General features: G+C 49.6%; 1 protein-coding gene across 7 annotated transcripts in view; it reads right to left on the minus strand.

Moving 5' to 3' along the window:
* KIF5A (kinesin family member 5A) overlaps window positions 1–17,149 on the minus strand; it is a 37,552-nt gene that overhangs the window by 3,359 nt on the left and 17,044 nt on the right. The window contains exons 9-29 of one of the 7 annotated variants that reach the window (XM_032644412.1): window positions 16,764–16,868; window positions 16,291–16,439; window positions 16,036–16,184; window positions 15,587–15,762; window positions 14,741–14,809; window positions 14,159–14,365; window positions 13,708–13,854; window positions 12,909–13,097; window positions 12,426–12,543; window positions 11,988–12,052; window positions 11,769–11,878; window positions 11,310–11,411; window positions 10,743–10,803; window positions 10,421–10,492; window positions 10,154–10,258; window positions 7,286–7,502; window positions 6,901–7,054; window positions 6,502–6,584; window positions 6,066–6,093; window positions 5,495–5,609; window positions 2,208–3,817 (exon numbers count right to left, since the gene is read on the minus strand). In XM_032644412.1, coding sequence (XP_032500303.1) covers window positions 5,531–5,609; window positions 6,066–6,093; window positions 6,502–6,584; window positions 6,901–7,054; window positions 7,286–7,502; window positions 10,154–10,258; window positions 10,421–10,492; window positions 10,743–10,803; window positions 11,310–11,411; window positions 11,769–11,878; window positions 11,988–12,052; window positions 12,426–12,543; window positions 12,909–13,097; window positions 13,708–13,854; window positions 14,159–14,365; window positions 14,741–14,809; window positions 15,587–15,762; window positions 16,036–16,184; window positions 16,291–16,439; window positions 16,764–16,868 — 2,385 coding nt within the window. In that variant the 3' untranslated portion in view covers window positions 2,208–3,817; window positions 5,495–5,530. Of the gene's footprint in view, window positions 1–2,207; window positions 5,610–6,065; window positions 6,094–6,501; window positions 6,585–6,900; window positions 7,055–7,285; window positions 7,503–10,153; window positions 10,259–10,420; window positions 10,493–10,742; window positions 10,804–11,309; window positions 11,412–11,768; window positions 11,879–11,987; window positions 12,053–12,425; window positions 12,544–12,908; window positions 13,098–13,707; window positions 13,855–14,158; window positions 14,366–14,740; window positions 14,810–15,586; window positions 15,763–16,035; window positions 16,185–16,290; window positions 16,440–16,763; window positions 16,869–17,149 lie in introns of those variants that run through there. The other 6 variants (XM_032644413.1, XM_032644416.1, XM_032644414.1 and 3 more) reach the window with 6 other exon arrangements.

Genomic DNA, 17,149 nt, shown 5'->3' on the forward strand with positions numbered 1-17,149 from the left:
CGAAGCCTTTTGCCCTGAGGGCTGCGAGCAGTCCGCGAGGCCCAGACCAGTCATCCAGGCGTAGGGGATGCTGCCTGGACTGGCCTGATTTAAACCCTCGGTCTAGGACTTCTTTGCTGCAAAGTCGCCGCCTTCCGGTTTTGCCCAGTTTCTAGGAATAACCTCCGCCCTGAAGCTAACCCGAAAGCATTTCTTTACGAAGTAGGAGATCCCTTAAGTGGGTTTCGTGCGTTTAGAAAGACCTCTCAGGCATCATTCTGGAGGGTGACCAGAGTACTGCAAGAGTCTAGGCACGAGATGAGGAACTAAAACAATGATTATTGGGATGGAAAGAAGGGGCTGGCATCTAAAGGTATAGTTTGATGTCAGTTTGTAAAATCCGTAGTGGATGTGCGATTTGAGGGAAAGGGAGACATTGAGAATGAATCCTAGGCTTCTGGCTAAGGTGTAGAGAGATGGCGGTGACATGAAAAAGGAGCAGTTTTGGTTGAAAACAAGAGTTCAATTTGGACCGTGTTTGAGGCACCTGAGGGCAGCCGGACATATGGGCCCAGAGTTCAGCAGAATGTCTGGGCTGGGGATAAAAGTTTAATTTTTGCGAAGAATCCGTAGGTGAGGATGACACCTCCCAGGGAGGGCAAGGAAAGGCTGGACCCTGGTATAGGCCACCATGTGAGAGGCTAGTGGGAGAAGACTGAGAAGGGGTGGCCAGAGAAGTAAAAGGGGCCAGGAGAGCAGGGTCACAAAAGCCAAGGGAGTTGAATTTCGAGAAGGAAGGAATGGAGAGCAGTGTCAAATGTCATGGAAAGGTGAGGCAAGACATGGAAGGAGCAGTGCCCATTGTCTTTGGCAACTAGTGACCTTTGGAAAGCACTTTCAGCAGAACAAGAGCCAGATCCAGGTGGGCTGCGGGATGAATAGGAGGTGAGGAAGTGGGGAAGGGAAGCCTGGGACTTCATCAGGAAATTTGGTTGTGAGAAAACAAGGTGGGGAGTGGCTTATAGAGAAACAGAGTAAAACACACTTTTAAGGGAGACCTTACCAAGGACAAGGGAAGAAATCACTGAGACAGAAGTTAACAAAGAAAATGCAAACTGCCCAAGTCTGCATCACTTTTAGTTATTTTATATATTTTTTGTTTTAGTTTCTTTCTTAATTTTTATTGGAGTATAGTTGCTTTACAATGTTGTGTTAGTTTCTACTGTACAGCTATACATATACATATATCCCCTCTTTTTTGGATTTCCTTCCCATTTAGGTCACCACAGAGCACTGAGTAGGGTTCCCTGTGCTATACAGTAGGTTCTTATTAGTTATTTTATATATTGAGTCTTTGTAAGTACCTCAGGAATGAAGATCTGGAAGGGCCTTGATTTAGTCCAGAGAAGGGAGATTTATCACTTGTCAGACGGGAGAAAGCAAAGGGGTCTGTGTAGACAGAGGTAAGTGTGTAGGTGTGGGGGGGGAGGTGAAGAATTTCACACACTCAGTCACCTTAATTTACCCTTTAAAACAGACAAAGTTGTTGCCTAAGAGAGGACGGTGAGAAGGGATCTTGAGGAGTGAGGGTTTAGACCAGTTGCTCTGGAGAGTGGGAGAGAAAACAGCGGGGACACACAGAAGGAACAGTTAAATCAGCACCAAAGGTCAAGTTACCTCTGGGGCTCTTTGTTTTTAATTGCCCTAGTGTTTTGGTCGTATGGTTTTCTCCACTTATCTCAGAAACTCTGAAGTAAGAGCAGAGAAGACAGGTAGGGCTATGCTCTAAAATGGGGGTTAGAAGGGTGATCGTGGTAAACAATCTTGGGACAAGAGAGCTGAGCTCTTGGCGAGGGAGGGTTGCAGACACACTAGAGGGATGGAACTGATGCTGGGGCTGAGGGTGGTCTGGGGAAAACAGTGAAGAAAACAGGATACCATTTTTTGTTAAAAATTACGAACAACCTAGATCCATGGATGTCCACCAATAGTGGAATGGTTGAATAAATTATAGGATATGTTTATAAAAAATCATGTATTTTTTTAATGAGGTAAATATGTATCTTGACATGAAAAGATCTCTAGGACATATTGTCAAGTGGGGGAAAAAAGCCTGCGTGTAAATATATGGAAAAACACCTGGAAGGATATATCCCACACTGTCATAATGCCATTACATGCAGGGAAGGGAGTGAGACTGGGGAGGGATAAAGACTCACAACACGGGAGAGCCATCGTTGAATTTATTTTATTTTAAAGGTATCTATGTACATCAAGTAAATACACACTGGGCTTGGTGCAGTTTGGTTTGTCTTTCACGCTGGCATGCAACATTTTGGCAGATGTGAGGGGGCAGGCCAGGTGCCCCTCGTGGAGACCCTGGCTCTCTGAAAGAAATGTGGTGAGGGGGGTGGGAGGAGGGGGATGTGGAGTGAAGCTTCTGGTGAAGGCTTTGTGTGTGTGTCGTTTCTTATTTATGTAAGTGAATTACATTTCCCTTACATCTTGCTAAAGAGAAGGCTGTTCCCTCTGTCACCTCTCTCCTCATCTGCCCTACACCTTCACATTTTCTTCTGTGTTTTAAAAGAGTCATTTGGTGGCAAGATTACATAAAGCTCACTGGATTCTTGGGTGCCCTGCTGGCCGACATTAGCACAAGTCTCCAGGTGCACAGGTATCTTCCTTCCTCTCCACTTGCGTCTGGAGACAGCCGTGGCTCACCAACCCCACCCTTTCCCTCTTTGCTTGGGGCAGGGGAGCCAGATTGAACCCGTTTCCTCAGAGCAGTGGTTTTCAATCTACTCTACAGAATCCTGGGGTCTCTTAAGGACTGTTCAAGGGCTCCTCAACTAGTGAAGCATTTTCCACCAAACAACAAAAATGCAAACTGCCCAGGTCTGCGTCACTTTTAGCTATTCTTTATGTCAGGGTTCTATATAAGATTGGTTCTGAAAAATGTTTGAGTATCACCGCCTTGGATTTATGCTACACCCCTCTGGTATTTTTTTTTTCCCCTGCATTTCTCCTTAATTGCTAAAAAGGGCCTAACAGGTAAAGGGAGAAAGGACTTTTTCGCTTGAAGGAGTCACAGGCCAATACAGGCTGTATTTACCAGCTGACACTCACACTGAGCTTTCTTTCCTGACTTAGAAACTAGGTGATGGGTTGCCCTGCTACCCTGTTCTTCCAACCCAGATAAGACTGGCTATCTGGACACCAGGTTATATTTCTTGATTTGGACTGGCTTGTGACCTCCACTCTACATCCCTGCAGTTACCTGGAAAGCCACCTTAGCACCATGTGGTAGGACAGGATATGAAAACAAAACAATAGTCCTGTCAATTCCATAGGGAGTGGGGGTGCCCCCTGGGTCAAGCCCTTGGGCTCCTCCACCTCTGGAAAATCTGCCCTGCCCTTTTCTTTAAAGTGCACTTAATACCAGATGAGGACATTACAGAGGGAATTCTTTTTGGAAAAAAACATTTTTTAATGTGTATCATCGGGGAAAAGTCAGGCTCCAGCTTGAAAGGAAGGCATTTCGAGATACCTATTTTGCCAATGAACTGGAAGCTCCCAAACCAAAAGGTGGAGACGGGAAGAACATGCAGCCCAATATGGGACAGAGAAAGGAATCCAGCCCATCACTGTGGCAAAAAAATACTTAGGAATTTTCCAGTCTGTTTACCCCCAAAGCCAAAGAAGGACTCATTTTGCTTACGCTTGGCTATAACTTTCACCGTGGACAGATGAGCAACCATTTGACAGATTGTTGGAAATGGGTTGGCCTCCTCAATGTTTCAAAATAATTTTAAGCAGCTTTGGGTTCTGGTCATGAGCTCTGGGGTAGAGAATATCAAAAGGAGTTTTGAGGAGAAAGGGAAGTGGTCCCTTGAGCAATTCATGTTCTTGGTTGTCCAGGGGGCACAGGAAGAGGGAGGCAAAAGGCAGACTTCGGGGGGCAGAGGTGCACACCCAGAACCCCTCCGTTGGGGTGAGGGGCGTCTGAAGAAAATTCACCGTATAATTTAAGCAGTCCTTCCATTTCACCCTCCCCTGTGCTAAATGTGGAAGAAGAGGGAGAAAGAGTCTATTTCTGTATCTTCTCATGACGCCAAGACATTCTTCTGCTTAAGGCTTTGTGTACGTGCATGTGTGTGTGTGTTTGTGAAGGATCACAGCCCTCTAGCTCCCATTTTCCTTTTATCATCTCTGTGACTAACACCATTCAGTGTGAGAGATGCATATAGGAGAGGAAGAAGAAACACTGACCCTCCTCCCTATGGCCCCAAATGAGGAGGGTATACTATGCTTAGAAATTGCTAAATACATCATTAGATACTAGAGAGTATGACAGAGAGAAGAGAGAGACATAGCAGCAGCTTTTGATATATAGATACAGAGTACAAAGAGATACAGAGTAAGAGAAGACATCATACATAGTACAGTCGGACAACAAGGATTGGGGAAGGGAGTTAGTATCAGAGACCACAGGTTTGCAGCATGCTGAGAGAAGAGGCCTCAGTCCCTCTTAGAAACTGGGGAAGAAAGAGAAAGAGGTTGTGAGGAACCACCTTGCAGCCCGGTCACTGAAGAGGAACAGGGTGGCATCTGTACCAGCTTGGGTTTACAGTCCTGTTCCTTTGATATCAACAGCCAGACGCCACCCTGCCATCTCCTGCTCCTCCACCCACAGGCCTTCCCTAACTCTCCCTCCCCCATTCCCACTGCTTGCTTCTCATGCCTTTCTGCCTACGTGTGCCTGGCCTATTACTCTGGAAAACCCCTGGAGAGGGCTCAGCTTGGATGCCGCCCACTAGGAGACTGGCCATGTTCTCTCGTTTCTCGTTCTCCAAGGATCCAAGGTGGACAATAAAACAGGATCCCAGTGCCCGTTTTGAGCCATAAAGCAACCTGGCAAGAAGCCTGGTGACACACAAGAACCAGGAAGGTGCCTGTGCTGCTAGGAGAGCACAGGGAACAGGGGAGAGGACCCAGGACAGAGGTGAAGGTGGGGCTTGGAGGTGGGCACACAGCTGTTTTCCACCTCCACTAGCAAGATTGGAGGCGAGTACTGATACAGCAGCTAGAAGAACAAAAAGTTAGACTTCCTGGGGCATTTGCTAAAGCTCATTGGTGACATATACAGATATGAGGAGTATAGGACACAGAGATCTCCCAAGGTCTCCTAATAACCACTAGGTTCTGTGACCTGTGTTGCGGCTCTAGATGGACACTGCCCTTGCCCACTTCTTTTGACGTGTTGCAGCGACCCCTAGTGGCATAAAGGCGGTACTGTGGTTCCCACTACGGCCAAGCACAAGGGGGGAGGGGAGGCCAGTGCCTAGGGGACACCGGGCAGTTCTGATGTAGCCCCTGGGAGGGGACAGCAGGAGTTGAGGGACAACTATATAGTAAAAGTTTTGAGATGATTTTAAAAAAAGCAGGAGAAACAAAGAAGCTGAGGGCAAGAAAGGAGGCAACCTGAGGCTGGTCAGAGGAAGCGGCCTGAAACTACCTGAAAGTGCAGGTATGCAGCAGCCCGTGTGGGAGATTAGCTGGCTGCCGTCTCTTGGTGGAGAGGGAACAGCTTGGCCTGGTCTTCAGCCTCGTAGCCGCATGGCAGGTCACTCCTGGAAGAAGAGACCCAGCATAATCACAGCATTGTCAGCTCCGTATAAATGACAGCATTCCTGTCACTTTGCTCTCTCAGCATCCCTGTGAGATAATGAAGGGCAGGAATACAGGGCAAATCAAGGCCAGAGAGATAGAGCTGACTTGCCCAAGGTCACAAAGTTCCCCAAAGTAGGAGGGAAACCCAGGTCATCAGACGTCCATGGCGTTTTCTCCCAGCCCCCATAGCTGGCATGGGGAGGAACCACAGGGAGAATTGGAGGCGGGGACAGTGTTCTACACCAAGGCTGGGGGTGACTGGACCTCCTGGACAACACAGTGATGGCGAGAATGGTTCTCATTTCCTCCTCCTTTCCCCAAAGTCTCCAGCGAACCTCTAAGTAAGGCATGAGGGAAATGTAACCATTTCTTCTGGTCCCACCCAGAGAGCCCAAGAGCAGTGGCAACCGGCGTACCTATTGTCATTGATATCTGTGGCATTTCCTGAAGAGAACATCATGGAGAACACAAGATTGGAAGAAGGAAAAGAGAGATTGCGTGTTACTAACGGTCTCCTCAAACCCTCTCTCATCCTAATCCCTTGGAGAAAAAGGTAAGTGTCTTGGCAACATAGCTGCCATCTGGGTCTGTGGCACTCGTCTTCAACTACCCCAAGCTGCATCATTATTTTGTTTGAGAAAAAGCCTCCCTGAGCCCTCACAGAGGAGAGGAGAAGGGGAAGGGAAGGGAAGGGTTGGGACAGGCACGTGACCAGAGGAATCCACTTCTAAGCGTCCAAGACCCTGAAGGGATGCAGTGTTTGAGCTGTAGGTGCAGGGTCACTTACTTTTCTGATACTTTTCAACTTGCCCTGGGGATCCCACAGGCTGGTAACCCATCTTTTTCACTCACCATTGTCCATGTTGGCCTTCTGGTAGGAAGCCAAGGGGCCTCCAGAAGACGTGGCCCCACTGCTGGTACAGGAGTTTGCAAAGCTGGATGGAGCAGAGGAGAGAGATGCAACCTCTGGCACCCACCTTCCACTATTCCGAGGACCACTGATCCACACTCACCCTCAGGGATGAAGCCATCCACCCCTCCCATCCCCAGAGACCAGAGGACAACAAACATGGCCTCAGGCTGGGAGGGCAGATGCCCACCTTCTAATCGAAGGTGTGAAGTTGAGAAAGGGTTAGACATGAAGCTACTTAGGAAAAGAACTAAGTCTCACCCAGTAATTAACCCAGTCTTATGCCTTATAGGGTGCAGAGAGCCTTGGGTTGGGACTTCAGCCCGCCCATGGTCACTCACTACATGTCTGAGGTGGAGCTAGGTGCAGCCTGCAGGTACAAATTCTGGTAGTTCTGGAAGAGGCTGTTGGTGTAACTGATGCACTCAGGGCTCCGGGTGCCATAGGCGTTGGTGGGTGAAGATGCTGGGTAGTGGCCAGGCCGGACGGGTTTGGCTGCGGCAAAGAAAGGAAAATGACCGTGAAGAGGCTCTTTGTTACCTTGCAGTTGCCCTGCAAGGTCATTTAGCTAGAGCTGAACTGAGTTGCAAGTAAGGTAATTCACTTTTCTACTGTTTTGTAGTGGTGGTGGGGTGAGGCTGGGGTGGGGTTACACTGAGGAATTTGCTGGGTTCCCCCAGGTGGTGATCCCTCCCGTACGCCTGCTGACGCCCACTCCCCACTCACCAATCTGGGCAGAATGGCCCCGTTTGCCGGAGCTCTTGTACCGAACGGCCTCCTTGATGCGGTCTACCTCCTGCTGGTACCGGCGCTTGTCCTTCATGGCGCCCTCCTTGGCCTCCTTCAGTGCACCCTCCAGGGCCTTAACTCTCTCAGCCGTAGCCCTAAGTCGTTTTTCCAACTTAGGAAGCTCACAACGCAGATCTGCATTGTCACGTACCAGCTGTGGGACGAGCCCCGGCGAAGAGGCGGGGAGAGAGGCGAACAAGGCAGCGGAGTCGGGGGTGCGGGGGGCGGGGGGGTGGGGGGAGAGAATAAGGAAAAGTCATGTCAGGGAAGGTGGAGACCATGTGGTTTCCTCCAAAGGCCTCATTCCCTTTACCTAATTGCTGTTCTGGCCAGTTCTTTCCTTCTCCCTTTAGCAAACGGTGGTCAGGCATTAAAAAGTTCCATCATTTTCTAGGCAGCAAAAACATGCCAACTCCTCTGTAGCCCAGAACTCTTGGGAGAGCAAGAGTTCCAGTCTCCTCCTGGCCTAAACACCACCAACCCCCCAATATCTCACAGCTGGTGCCAGACCAACAGCCCCAGGGCAACCATGGGAATGAGGCCCCTCCCCCTCCCCCAGAGATGGCTCTGTGGGCATGCACAGGGCGAGGCAGCAAGAGCACAGTAGCAGTTTGGAGGGTGGAGATGGTGTTGAGTGCAGGTTAGGTGCAGTGTAGAGCAGGAGCAGAAGCTGGAATACAGGAGCCCACGCACCACACACACACGCACACACACACAGACACAGATACACACACACACATGGCCGCCCCATAGGAAGGAAAGAAAATGTTTTGAAGTCTCACAAACATTTGTGCTCATTACCTTCATGTTCAAGGATTTCCTGGGCTGTCCCTCTTCCCATTTAAATTAAGCTACAGCGTGGTATTAACCACCTTGCATCCAGAAAAGACTTCCTGATCTTTTTACAAGGTTTCACACAATGACTAGGGCCCTACAAATTGCAGAAGGAGCCGGCCTTGGAAGATACCAGGTAAATCAGTGCAGCAGGGAACACTGGGAGAATTGTCCCTTTAATTTTGGACAATCTACAGATTATAAACAATGTTTTGCTGTGACAATAACTTAGCTTAATTTGTAATAGGGTTATGGCCCTGGCTATTTAAGATTCTGTTGACTGAGAGGTTTCTACATCACTCATGTTTTCCTTTCTAGTCTTGTGTCCCCTGAGGTAGGATATTAGGAGTCCTCTCTCCTATAGGTGAGTAGCTTTTGGTCTTTGAGACTTAGAACAGAGGCAGACCCTTCATGGGGGAAAAGGAAAACAGCCTGTGATTTCCTGAAATGTGCCACAATGTGGATGAACCTGGAGGACATTATGCTAAGTGAAATGAACAAGTCACAAAAGGACAAATCCCAGATGATTCCACTTAGGTGAGATTCTTAGAGTAGTCAAAATTATAGAGACAAAGTAGAATGGGGGTTGCCAGTGGGTGGAGGAGCAGGGAATGAGGAGTTATTATTTAATGGGGATGGAATTTCAGTTCTACAGGATGAAAAGACTTATCTCTGGAGAGGGATGGTGGTGATGGTTGCAAAACATTACAAATGGATTTAAGGCCACCAAATGGTGCACTTAAAATGATTAAAGGTCATACATTTTATGTTATGTGTACTTTACTACAATGAAAAAAATTGGGGAAAAAAAGCAATGTAATATGCATTTGGATTAAGAAGGAAAATGAACACAGAAATTAAAAAGAATGACAAAACCAATTACAAATGTTTCTTCCCTTTCAACTTTTCTATAATGTTGTTCACACTGTTTTATAATAGGTAAAGGGGGAAAGATGGTACTAAAGCCCTCTGTAGGTCAAAATAAAATAAATAAACCCTGTGGACTACCACTGGGCCACAGTTCTAGGATTTTCTTCATTATTTAAAAAAATAAGAAGATGTACTGGGTATTTACTATATATGCTGGGTATGGCACTGGGAAGAAAAGAAGTTTAAGCTGTAGTTTAATGAGAACATGAGTTTAAAACGAATTTTAAGGTAGATTCGAAAAGAAGGGAGTGAAGCATAGGTTAGGGTTTATTTTACAAGTCAGTTAAACCCTAACCTATGCTTCACTCCCTTCTTTTAAAAGAGCCAGTTAAAAGAGCCAGTTGACAGTCTGTTGCATCTGTCTTCAAGGCTCAGCTATTTGGCACTAGCCAGGGTGCTCCTGCTATGTATGCACCAAACATTTCCTGTCCTGACTCCTTTGGACTGCCCCTTCCACCTCCCCACCCCATACCTTTGAAACCCAGTCTTCCACCTAAGGAACCGCAGCAGCAAGGAGGGGGATAGAGAGGCAGCAACTTAATACACAGGAGTTTTCACTGGCCCTGACCAGGGTCCAGTTGGGCCGTCTGAGGACATCATGTAATTGCCCTGTGTGCCTGCCCCAGGCCTAGGCAGAGGGAGTCCTCTCCATGAGAGAAAGCCCAGCTTCCTGACTTCTTGTCTCTCTGCTCTCTGTCTCTGGCTAACGTCTGACCAGTATCCCTTGTGTACGGTCACGGCCCCATGCCTCTGAAACCTCTATCAGTTTCAACCTTTCCCTCCAACAGCGTAGGCCTGGGGAATTCCACTTTGAGCAGAGGCAGGCTGGGAGCTTTGGGAAAGGGAAAACAGGCATAGAACCAAGAACAAGGTAAAAGTGGAACCAAATACGGGATAAAGAAGGGATTTGTAGGAAAGGGAAAAGGGAAAAGTAAGGAAAACATGCAAGTAGATTTTCCTAAATCCAGGGGCCTCCAAAGATTTAGGTATCCTAGGCTCTCGGCCTCAAGAGTTCTCTTCACCCCTTACCCTCACTCTTACCTGTTTGTGAACCTTTGTAAGCTGTTCCAGGTTGTTCTCAAGAAAGGAAATCTTCTGCTTTTGGGAGTGAATCCCCCCACTGTCCTCGGGCTCCATTTCTGCACTCTGATGAGAGACAGAGGCAGGGGAAAGGTGTGGCTGTCTTCAGGCCAATCAGGTCCCACCCAGACCAGGTCAAGCCAGCCCCACTGAAGGCCACAGGGTCTGGAGAAGCCTGGGGAAAGGGGGAGGATACGGGGGCTGGGAAGACCCCGAGACGGCACTCACTTTCTTGACTCGAGTCGTGACGTCTTGAACGAACAGCTTGCGAAGGTTGTGGAGGGTCTGGAGTTCCCGGGCCTGGAAACAATGATGAAAAATTGGGGTCCTCCAAATACCCAGTCACCGTTCCCCCTCCAAAATTACTGGACCCTTCAGTCTCTCTAGACAAATGAGTCACTCATCCTTCAGGAAAAGGTGCATCCTGATCATGCCACAGACTGACTTTGCAGAGAAGGCAAGGAGGAATGGGGTTAGGAAGAAATCGGGAGGAAGAACTGAAGCCCTCCACCCATACCCTGTTAACCTGGCAGAGAAGGAAACCACTCACAACTGTCTCCTCCAGGCCCTTGAGGTCCTGCTTGGACTGCTCGTGTCGCTCATACAGAAATCTGGAGGAAGAGGGAAACAGAAGAATCCCTCAGGGCCTCCCTGCCTCCCTCTCTCCTCCCTCCTCCATTCCTTTGATCTATATTTTATTATTATATATTACACAAGTTACCCATGTTCACAGTGCAGAACTTAGAAAAGAAAAAACAAAGATAAGTAAACGAGTTCCATAAAAAGCCCATGATTCTACTACTTACAGATCAAACCACCGGGAACATTCTGGTGTCCATCTTTCCAGACTCTTCCATGCATGCATATCCCACATAACTGTTATGGGATTATACCATTCCTACTGTTTGTAACCTGCTTTTTACACGTCACAAAACATCCCCCACATCCTTCCGTGTCTGCTAATATTGAACAGAAGCCTCCCCTTTTCCCCCTTCCCCACCCCATCAAACTGTTCTTCTGAGGCACTTGTTTCCTGTGGTCACCATATTCACATCTGGATTGTGTCTTGCCTCTGCAGTATGTCTGAGTAGGGTCTGCAGGCAGACCCGTCACTCACGTCAGCTCCTGGAGTTTGGTGCTTTTCTCATGTTCTTCATTCTTTAGCTTCTCATAGTCAGCCTGAAGCTTCTCCAGCTCTAACTGGAGCTTCTGATTCAGGCTGTGGGGGGCAAGGAGGTATTGGGGAGAACAAAAAGACGTCAGCAAGAGGCAAAGGGAAGCCCAGCTCCTCAAACACTTTCCTTCTTCTATACCTTCGGGTATCAGAGGCAGACTCAGGCCACTGCTTCCATGACAGGGTGAGGGGCCCTGAGCTATCTAATCAGAATAGCCTTGCAGATAGGGACTAGTCCTCACTCCTGGTACCTCCTGGAGTTGGGCTGCAAAGTCGTGTCATTGTCAGGGGAATGACACATGGAAGTTAAAGAACCGGATCCTGGTGCAAGAGGGAGCATCTGAGTAGGCACAGCAAGGGGAGGGGACCAGGTGGAGACGAGCCTCCCTGGGGAACTCTTACTCTTTGAGCTCATCAATGGTCTTCTGCTTCTCATTGATCTCGTCCCGGAGCCGGGCCAGCTGCCGGTGATGGGCCTCCCGGTGGCTGTCCATCTGCAGCTCCAGGGCCTTCTGCAAACAACCCCACCCCAAGCTCAAAGCTAGACTCCCAGACACCCGCTCAGTGAGGACCAGCACAGCCCTGCTGGGCTCCGGTCCTCCCCACGCCTTCCCCACTCACCTTCACATCTTCTGAGTCCTGTGTGTCTGGCTCCTTATCCTTCAGGGCCACTTCATGCACAGTTTCTGAGGGAGAGAGGGGAAGACAGCTTACATCAGACCTACCTCCTCCAGACAGAACTTCACATTGTGACCAGAGCTCCAGGCAGAGCAAGGCACGTCTACCCAGAATGGGCCCACAGGGATGTTCTTCTGGGTGAGGATGGTCCAATTTCATACAGCAGGGACACAGAACAATGCAGGGTTTATGGTTCATGGAAGCTGAGCTACGTGCAAGAGCGTGCTAAGCAGCATGTGAGTTGGACTCCACGATTTCAGTCTAATGCTTTGGTGGGTGTGCTGTTGGGTGGTTTCCTGTGATGTTTGTCACTTTCCCTCCCTGTCCCCTCTGCGATCTTAGATCCCAGGATGGGGGGTTGGACGTTTAAGAGGGCCTCACCCTGGGCTTGGAGCTTGGCCAGCTCATCACTCAGGGAGTCATAGGACTCTTCCAGGTGCCGCTTCTTGAGCTCCACGCTCTGCATGTATTCCGTCAGGGAGCGGATCTTGGCCTCATGCTGGTGGGGTGAGGGTTCACGAGAGGAAGAACATGGATGCAGCAAAGGACCCAATTCCAGGCAGTGCAGACCTCCATAAGCTCCAGCTATCCTCCCTTCCTGCTACACCTCCCATGGAGATGCAGGGTCGAGGGACATTCCTCTGGAGACCGGTCCTTTAGACCCTCTTGGATCAGAGGGCAGTATCCCCTGATCCTTCACTTATCTAGCCTGGACCCTCTCATGCTTCCCCCCAGCTCTTCTGTCCTTGACTTCAGTTGACCCTAGGCTCTTGACATAAACGTGGGTGCTAGGAGTTATCCCATAAGCACAGAGTTGCCCGTCCTCTCCCATGGCACCCAAAGGCTCTGGACCTCCGCACTCACCTGGGAGATGAGAAGCTGGCAGGATGAGAGCTCCCGCCCAGTCACTTCCATCTTGCGGTGACATTCGACCTGGAGGTTCTCCAGCTGCCGGCACCGTTTAACCACAGACTTGACTTCGGATTTGATTTTGCTGATGTAGAGTCGGGCCACAGTGAACTCCTCCTCGATGGCCCCGCTGATCTCAACCGGCTGTGGGAGAGCAAGGGAGGGAGGAGGTGCCTCTCTGCTGCCCGGAAGCCCTTTATCCATTTCCTTCTACTTGGCCTAGCCCCCAGGCACACACACCCAGAGACACAGGGACTCGGGTGGGACGGGTATGTTCCAGATGACTTCTAGCAGCTCTGTATCACCTGTCATTTCACACTAAATCCCTCTCTCTGTGCTTAAAGATCCAATTCTGACAGTCACCTTCTTTCATCCTGTAGAGCAATAGGATATTCTGTAGTCAAACTGACCTGCTTGATCACCCAGATGGGTCACTGTCACTGCCACAGATCTGCATATATCATTCCTAATTGTGTGCTCCCATCTCCAAATCCTGCTATAAGCACATCTCCACTGCTTCTTTATTCAGCAATGTGAATTTCAGTTGGTGTGTGGATTTAGACTGCGTATTTCAGTTGAGTCTATGCAAACCTCTACCTGCTTTCCTGTGTCTAGTTTGCAGGCGTGTTTCCTGGATCTTTGGCAACCCCACTTCCCAGTATCCCTGAGGACCTGGATTGTCTCACCGGCACCTCCCACCAGTGCCCAGAACGAGAATGACCTGAACAAGGCTGCCGCCTCTTTCTCCACTCACCAGCTTAATCTCCCCGTTGCCCACGATGACACTGAACTCACTCAGGTCCTTCATCAGCCCGTTCAGCACCTCAGCAATTCGTTTTCGCTGGTGTCCACTGACCTCCTGTAGCCGCTGCAACTCAGACTCCAGGGACAGCATGGTGGCCTGGGGACAGCCCTTCAGGTCATCCCATCGCCATCTTCCTGCTCCCCTCCCCAGCCCAGGCGGAGGCCTCTCCCTTCATGCATGACCCTGATGGCTGCGATGAAGAGAACACAAGCCCTGCAGAAGGGTCTGGAAGAGAGAGGGGTCAGAAGGGCCAAGTGCAGTGGCGTGATGGGGGAGTGTCCCACGACACACTGAACGGCAGTGCAAAGGTGCAAACGTGATCCTGCCCCATCAGGAAGCAGAGGTCCCTTTGGATGTGGAGGATGTTCTGAGGCCAGGGAGCTCCGAGCCGGCTACTCACCACCTTCTGAGACAGCTCATCCACCAGAAGCTGGTTCTGCTGGCTCTTCTCCTCCACCTCCTGGGACTTCTGGTCGTAGTTCATGGCCAGCTCCTCCAGTGCCTGCAGCACTTCCTTCACCTCATCTTTCGCGGCGTCGTTCTCCGACTGCAGGTGGCTCAGCTCCTGCTGGACCTTCTCATTGTCTCCTCGAGTGGACACCAGCAACTGCAAGGGAGGGGCGAGCCACGTGAGGAAGTCCTCTGCCAGCGACCACTTCGACGACCCCTTGGTCTGGGGAAGCTGAGCCCCCCACCCAGGTATAGGTCTAGGAGAGAAGCAAGGGCCAAAGCAAGAGTCAAGAGGAAGTGGGCTTTCCGCTTCACAGAAGTAGGGCAACAGAATGAAGAAGCACCCAGACTCCGGCATCCATGCTTTAAGCAAAACCCCAATTAAGTTTCCAGATTTCTATAGTCTTGGAGGGTGACTCAGCCCTAAGCAGAATGCCCCTTCTTCCATCTTATCAGGAAAAGGTCTTTTTGATGCCTTTCAGGGATGAACACACAACCCTCTCCTCTCGTGTCTTGCCCTCCTTCCCATTACCTCTTCCTGGTCCAGCATCTGCTGCTTGAGCTTCTCTATGAGTTGGCTCTGCTGGTTGATCTCATCATCCTGTTGGAGGCAAAAGCGGTAAAGGCGGGGTGAAGGGAGCTACTCCTTCCAGTGCAGACTTACAGGGTTGGGGTACACGTGGATCCTGATACAAATCCAGTTAGTTTAGGCTTTGATTTAGAAACTCCACATCCTAAAAAAAGAAAGGGGTCTTTCCCTCGGCTTCTTTCCTTGACCCCTGCCCTCATTTTTTAATCCCTTTCTTCCTAGAAGTTGGTATAACCTTGACAATGCACAGCAAAAGCCTTTAAATGTTCATATCCTTTAACTGAGAAATCCCACTCTAGCGCTCCACTCTAATCAAATCATTCCAAAGCAAAGTCTTACGCACAAGAGACAAAGATAGTCATTTCAGAGCGATTTATAATAGCAAAAACAACCAACCAACAAAAAAACAAACAAAAAACCCTAGAAGGCTTGTAAATAAGTAAACGGTTAAATACATTCTGGTAAATGGACTGTTAGGCAGCTATTTTAAAAACTTTTATGAAGAATTGTTAACAAAGTAGGAAATTGCTCATTATATAATGAGGAATGAAAAAATCGGATGCAAAGTTACATATACAGTATAATCTCAATTGCATGGCTTTATTTCTGAATGGTGGGAGGAGATGATTTAAATTTTCTTCTACATATTTTTATTTATCTTCCACATTTTCAATAATGAACATTCATCTCTTTTAAAATCAGAAAAACGGCAGGATAATCTACTTCTTTAATCCCTCACTTACCATCCCACTGGGCTCTCACCTCTGTGCCCTGCCCGACTGTCCTTACCTTGTCATCAAGCTGCTTGTAGAGGCGGCGGATCTCCTCCTCGTACTTCTGCCGCTCCTCAGGCGCGATGCGCACCACGATGGATGAGTTGTCGTTCACGGGCGTTTCCTCACAGAGCTCAGCTCCCAGGGCAGCATCCTCCCCAGCCAGGCGCTCCGTCTCTGGCACGTCCTCTCCTGGCAAAGGGGTGGAACAAGGTGAGGGATGGGAGAAGGGACAGCTGCATCCGAGGGTCCTTCCTCCCTCACTGTACAATGCGGAGACCTCCAGGCCTCCATCTCTCTTGCCAAATGGACCGTCAACCTTTCGGGGGGTGGGGGTAAAGGCAGTCAAGCCGCTCTCGCTTTCTCTCATGACTGCTCTACTGCACCCCTCCGGAAACGCAGCCCCCCCTTGGAGATCGTAGGAGCCCTCTCTGGCTCCCTGCACCCACTGGACCCGTTGCTAACCACTGCGCCACCGGCTCAGCTCTGTCTCCAGCTTTGCAATCGTCTCCTTCTGAGCCTTTGTCTTCTCCTTCTCCTTCTCATATTTCTTCTTCCACTGCTCGGCAGTCAACTCCAGATTCACGGAGGCAGTGTTCTTAATGGTCTTTGCCCTGGAGAGGAGAACGAAGAGATGAGACCTCCATTAAGGCTCACAAGACCCTGAGGGGAGAGCGCTGCAGGGGCTGCGGCAGGGAGTGAGGGGACCCTGCCACCGACCGCTGTCCGAACATCAGGGTGGACTTGGTCTCCGCATCATTGTAGTTGGACGGTGAGCAGCAGATGAACATGGTTGTCCGGCAGTTTCCTCCCAAAGAGTCCTGGAGAATCCGTGTCATTTTGCTGTCACGATATGGAACGTAGCTTTTCTGGGGGAAGAGAGAGGCCGCAAATCAGAAAACAAAATTCAACGGGGGAATCAGAAAGGATGGTGGGGGAGTTCCCTGGTTGCCTAGTGGTTAGGCTTCCGGGCTTTCACTGCTGTGGCCCGGGTTCAATCCCTGGTCAGGGAACTGAGATCCTGTAAGCTGCATGGCACAGCCAAAAAAATTAAAAAAATAAAAATAAAGAAGGGACGGTGGTGCTGACTAGGGGCAGAGCAACCCATGAATTGGCATGATGAGGTGGGGCATTAGGAGAAGGCAGAAGATGGGGTGGGGCTTGAGGGCTGCGGACACCTAAGGAGCACTTACTGTGCCCTCAGCCAGCGCAGAGATCACGTTCCCCAGGGCTGACAGGGACTTGTTGATATTCTTGGCCTCGTCCAGCACAGCTCCCTCTGCTCCAGTCTTGCTGACCTACCAGGGCACGAAGGGGTGAGTATGTCGTGAGCGGCTGCAGAGGGAGTGGGCTCTCCCCACCTCTTCTCCACGTAAGGTGGCTTAGTCCAAGGAGACGGGGAGAGGGAAACAGGACAGAGAAGGCCCTTCCTCTGTTCCCCTAAACACTCTTGCTACAGACCTCAACACACACACACACACACACACACACACACACACACACACACGTTATACGATTCCATTTATGTGCAATGTCCAGAAAGTCAAATCCAGAGTCAGAAAATAGATTAGTGGTTGCC

This window comes from Phocoena sinus, chromosome 10, assembly GCF_008692025.1.
Source record: "Phocoena sinus isolate mPhoSin1 chromosome 10, mPhoSin1.pri, whole genome shotgun sequence".
Lineage (NCBI taxonomy): Eukaryota > Metazoa > Chordata > Mammalia > Artiodactyla > Phocoenidae > Phocoena > Phocoena sinus.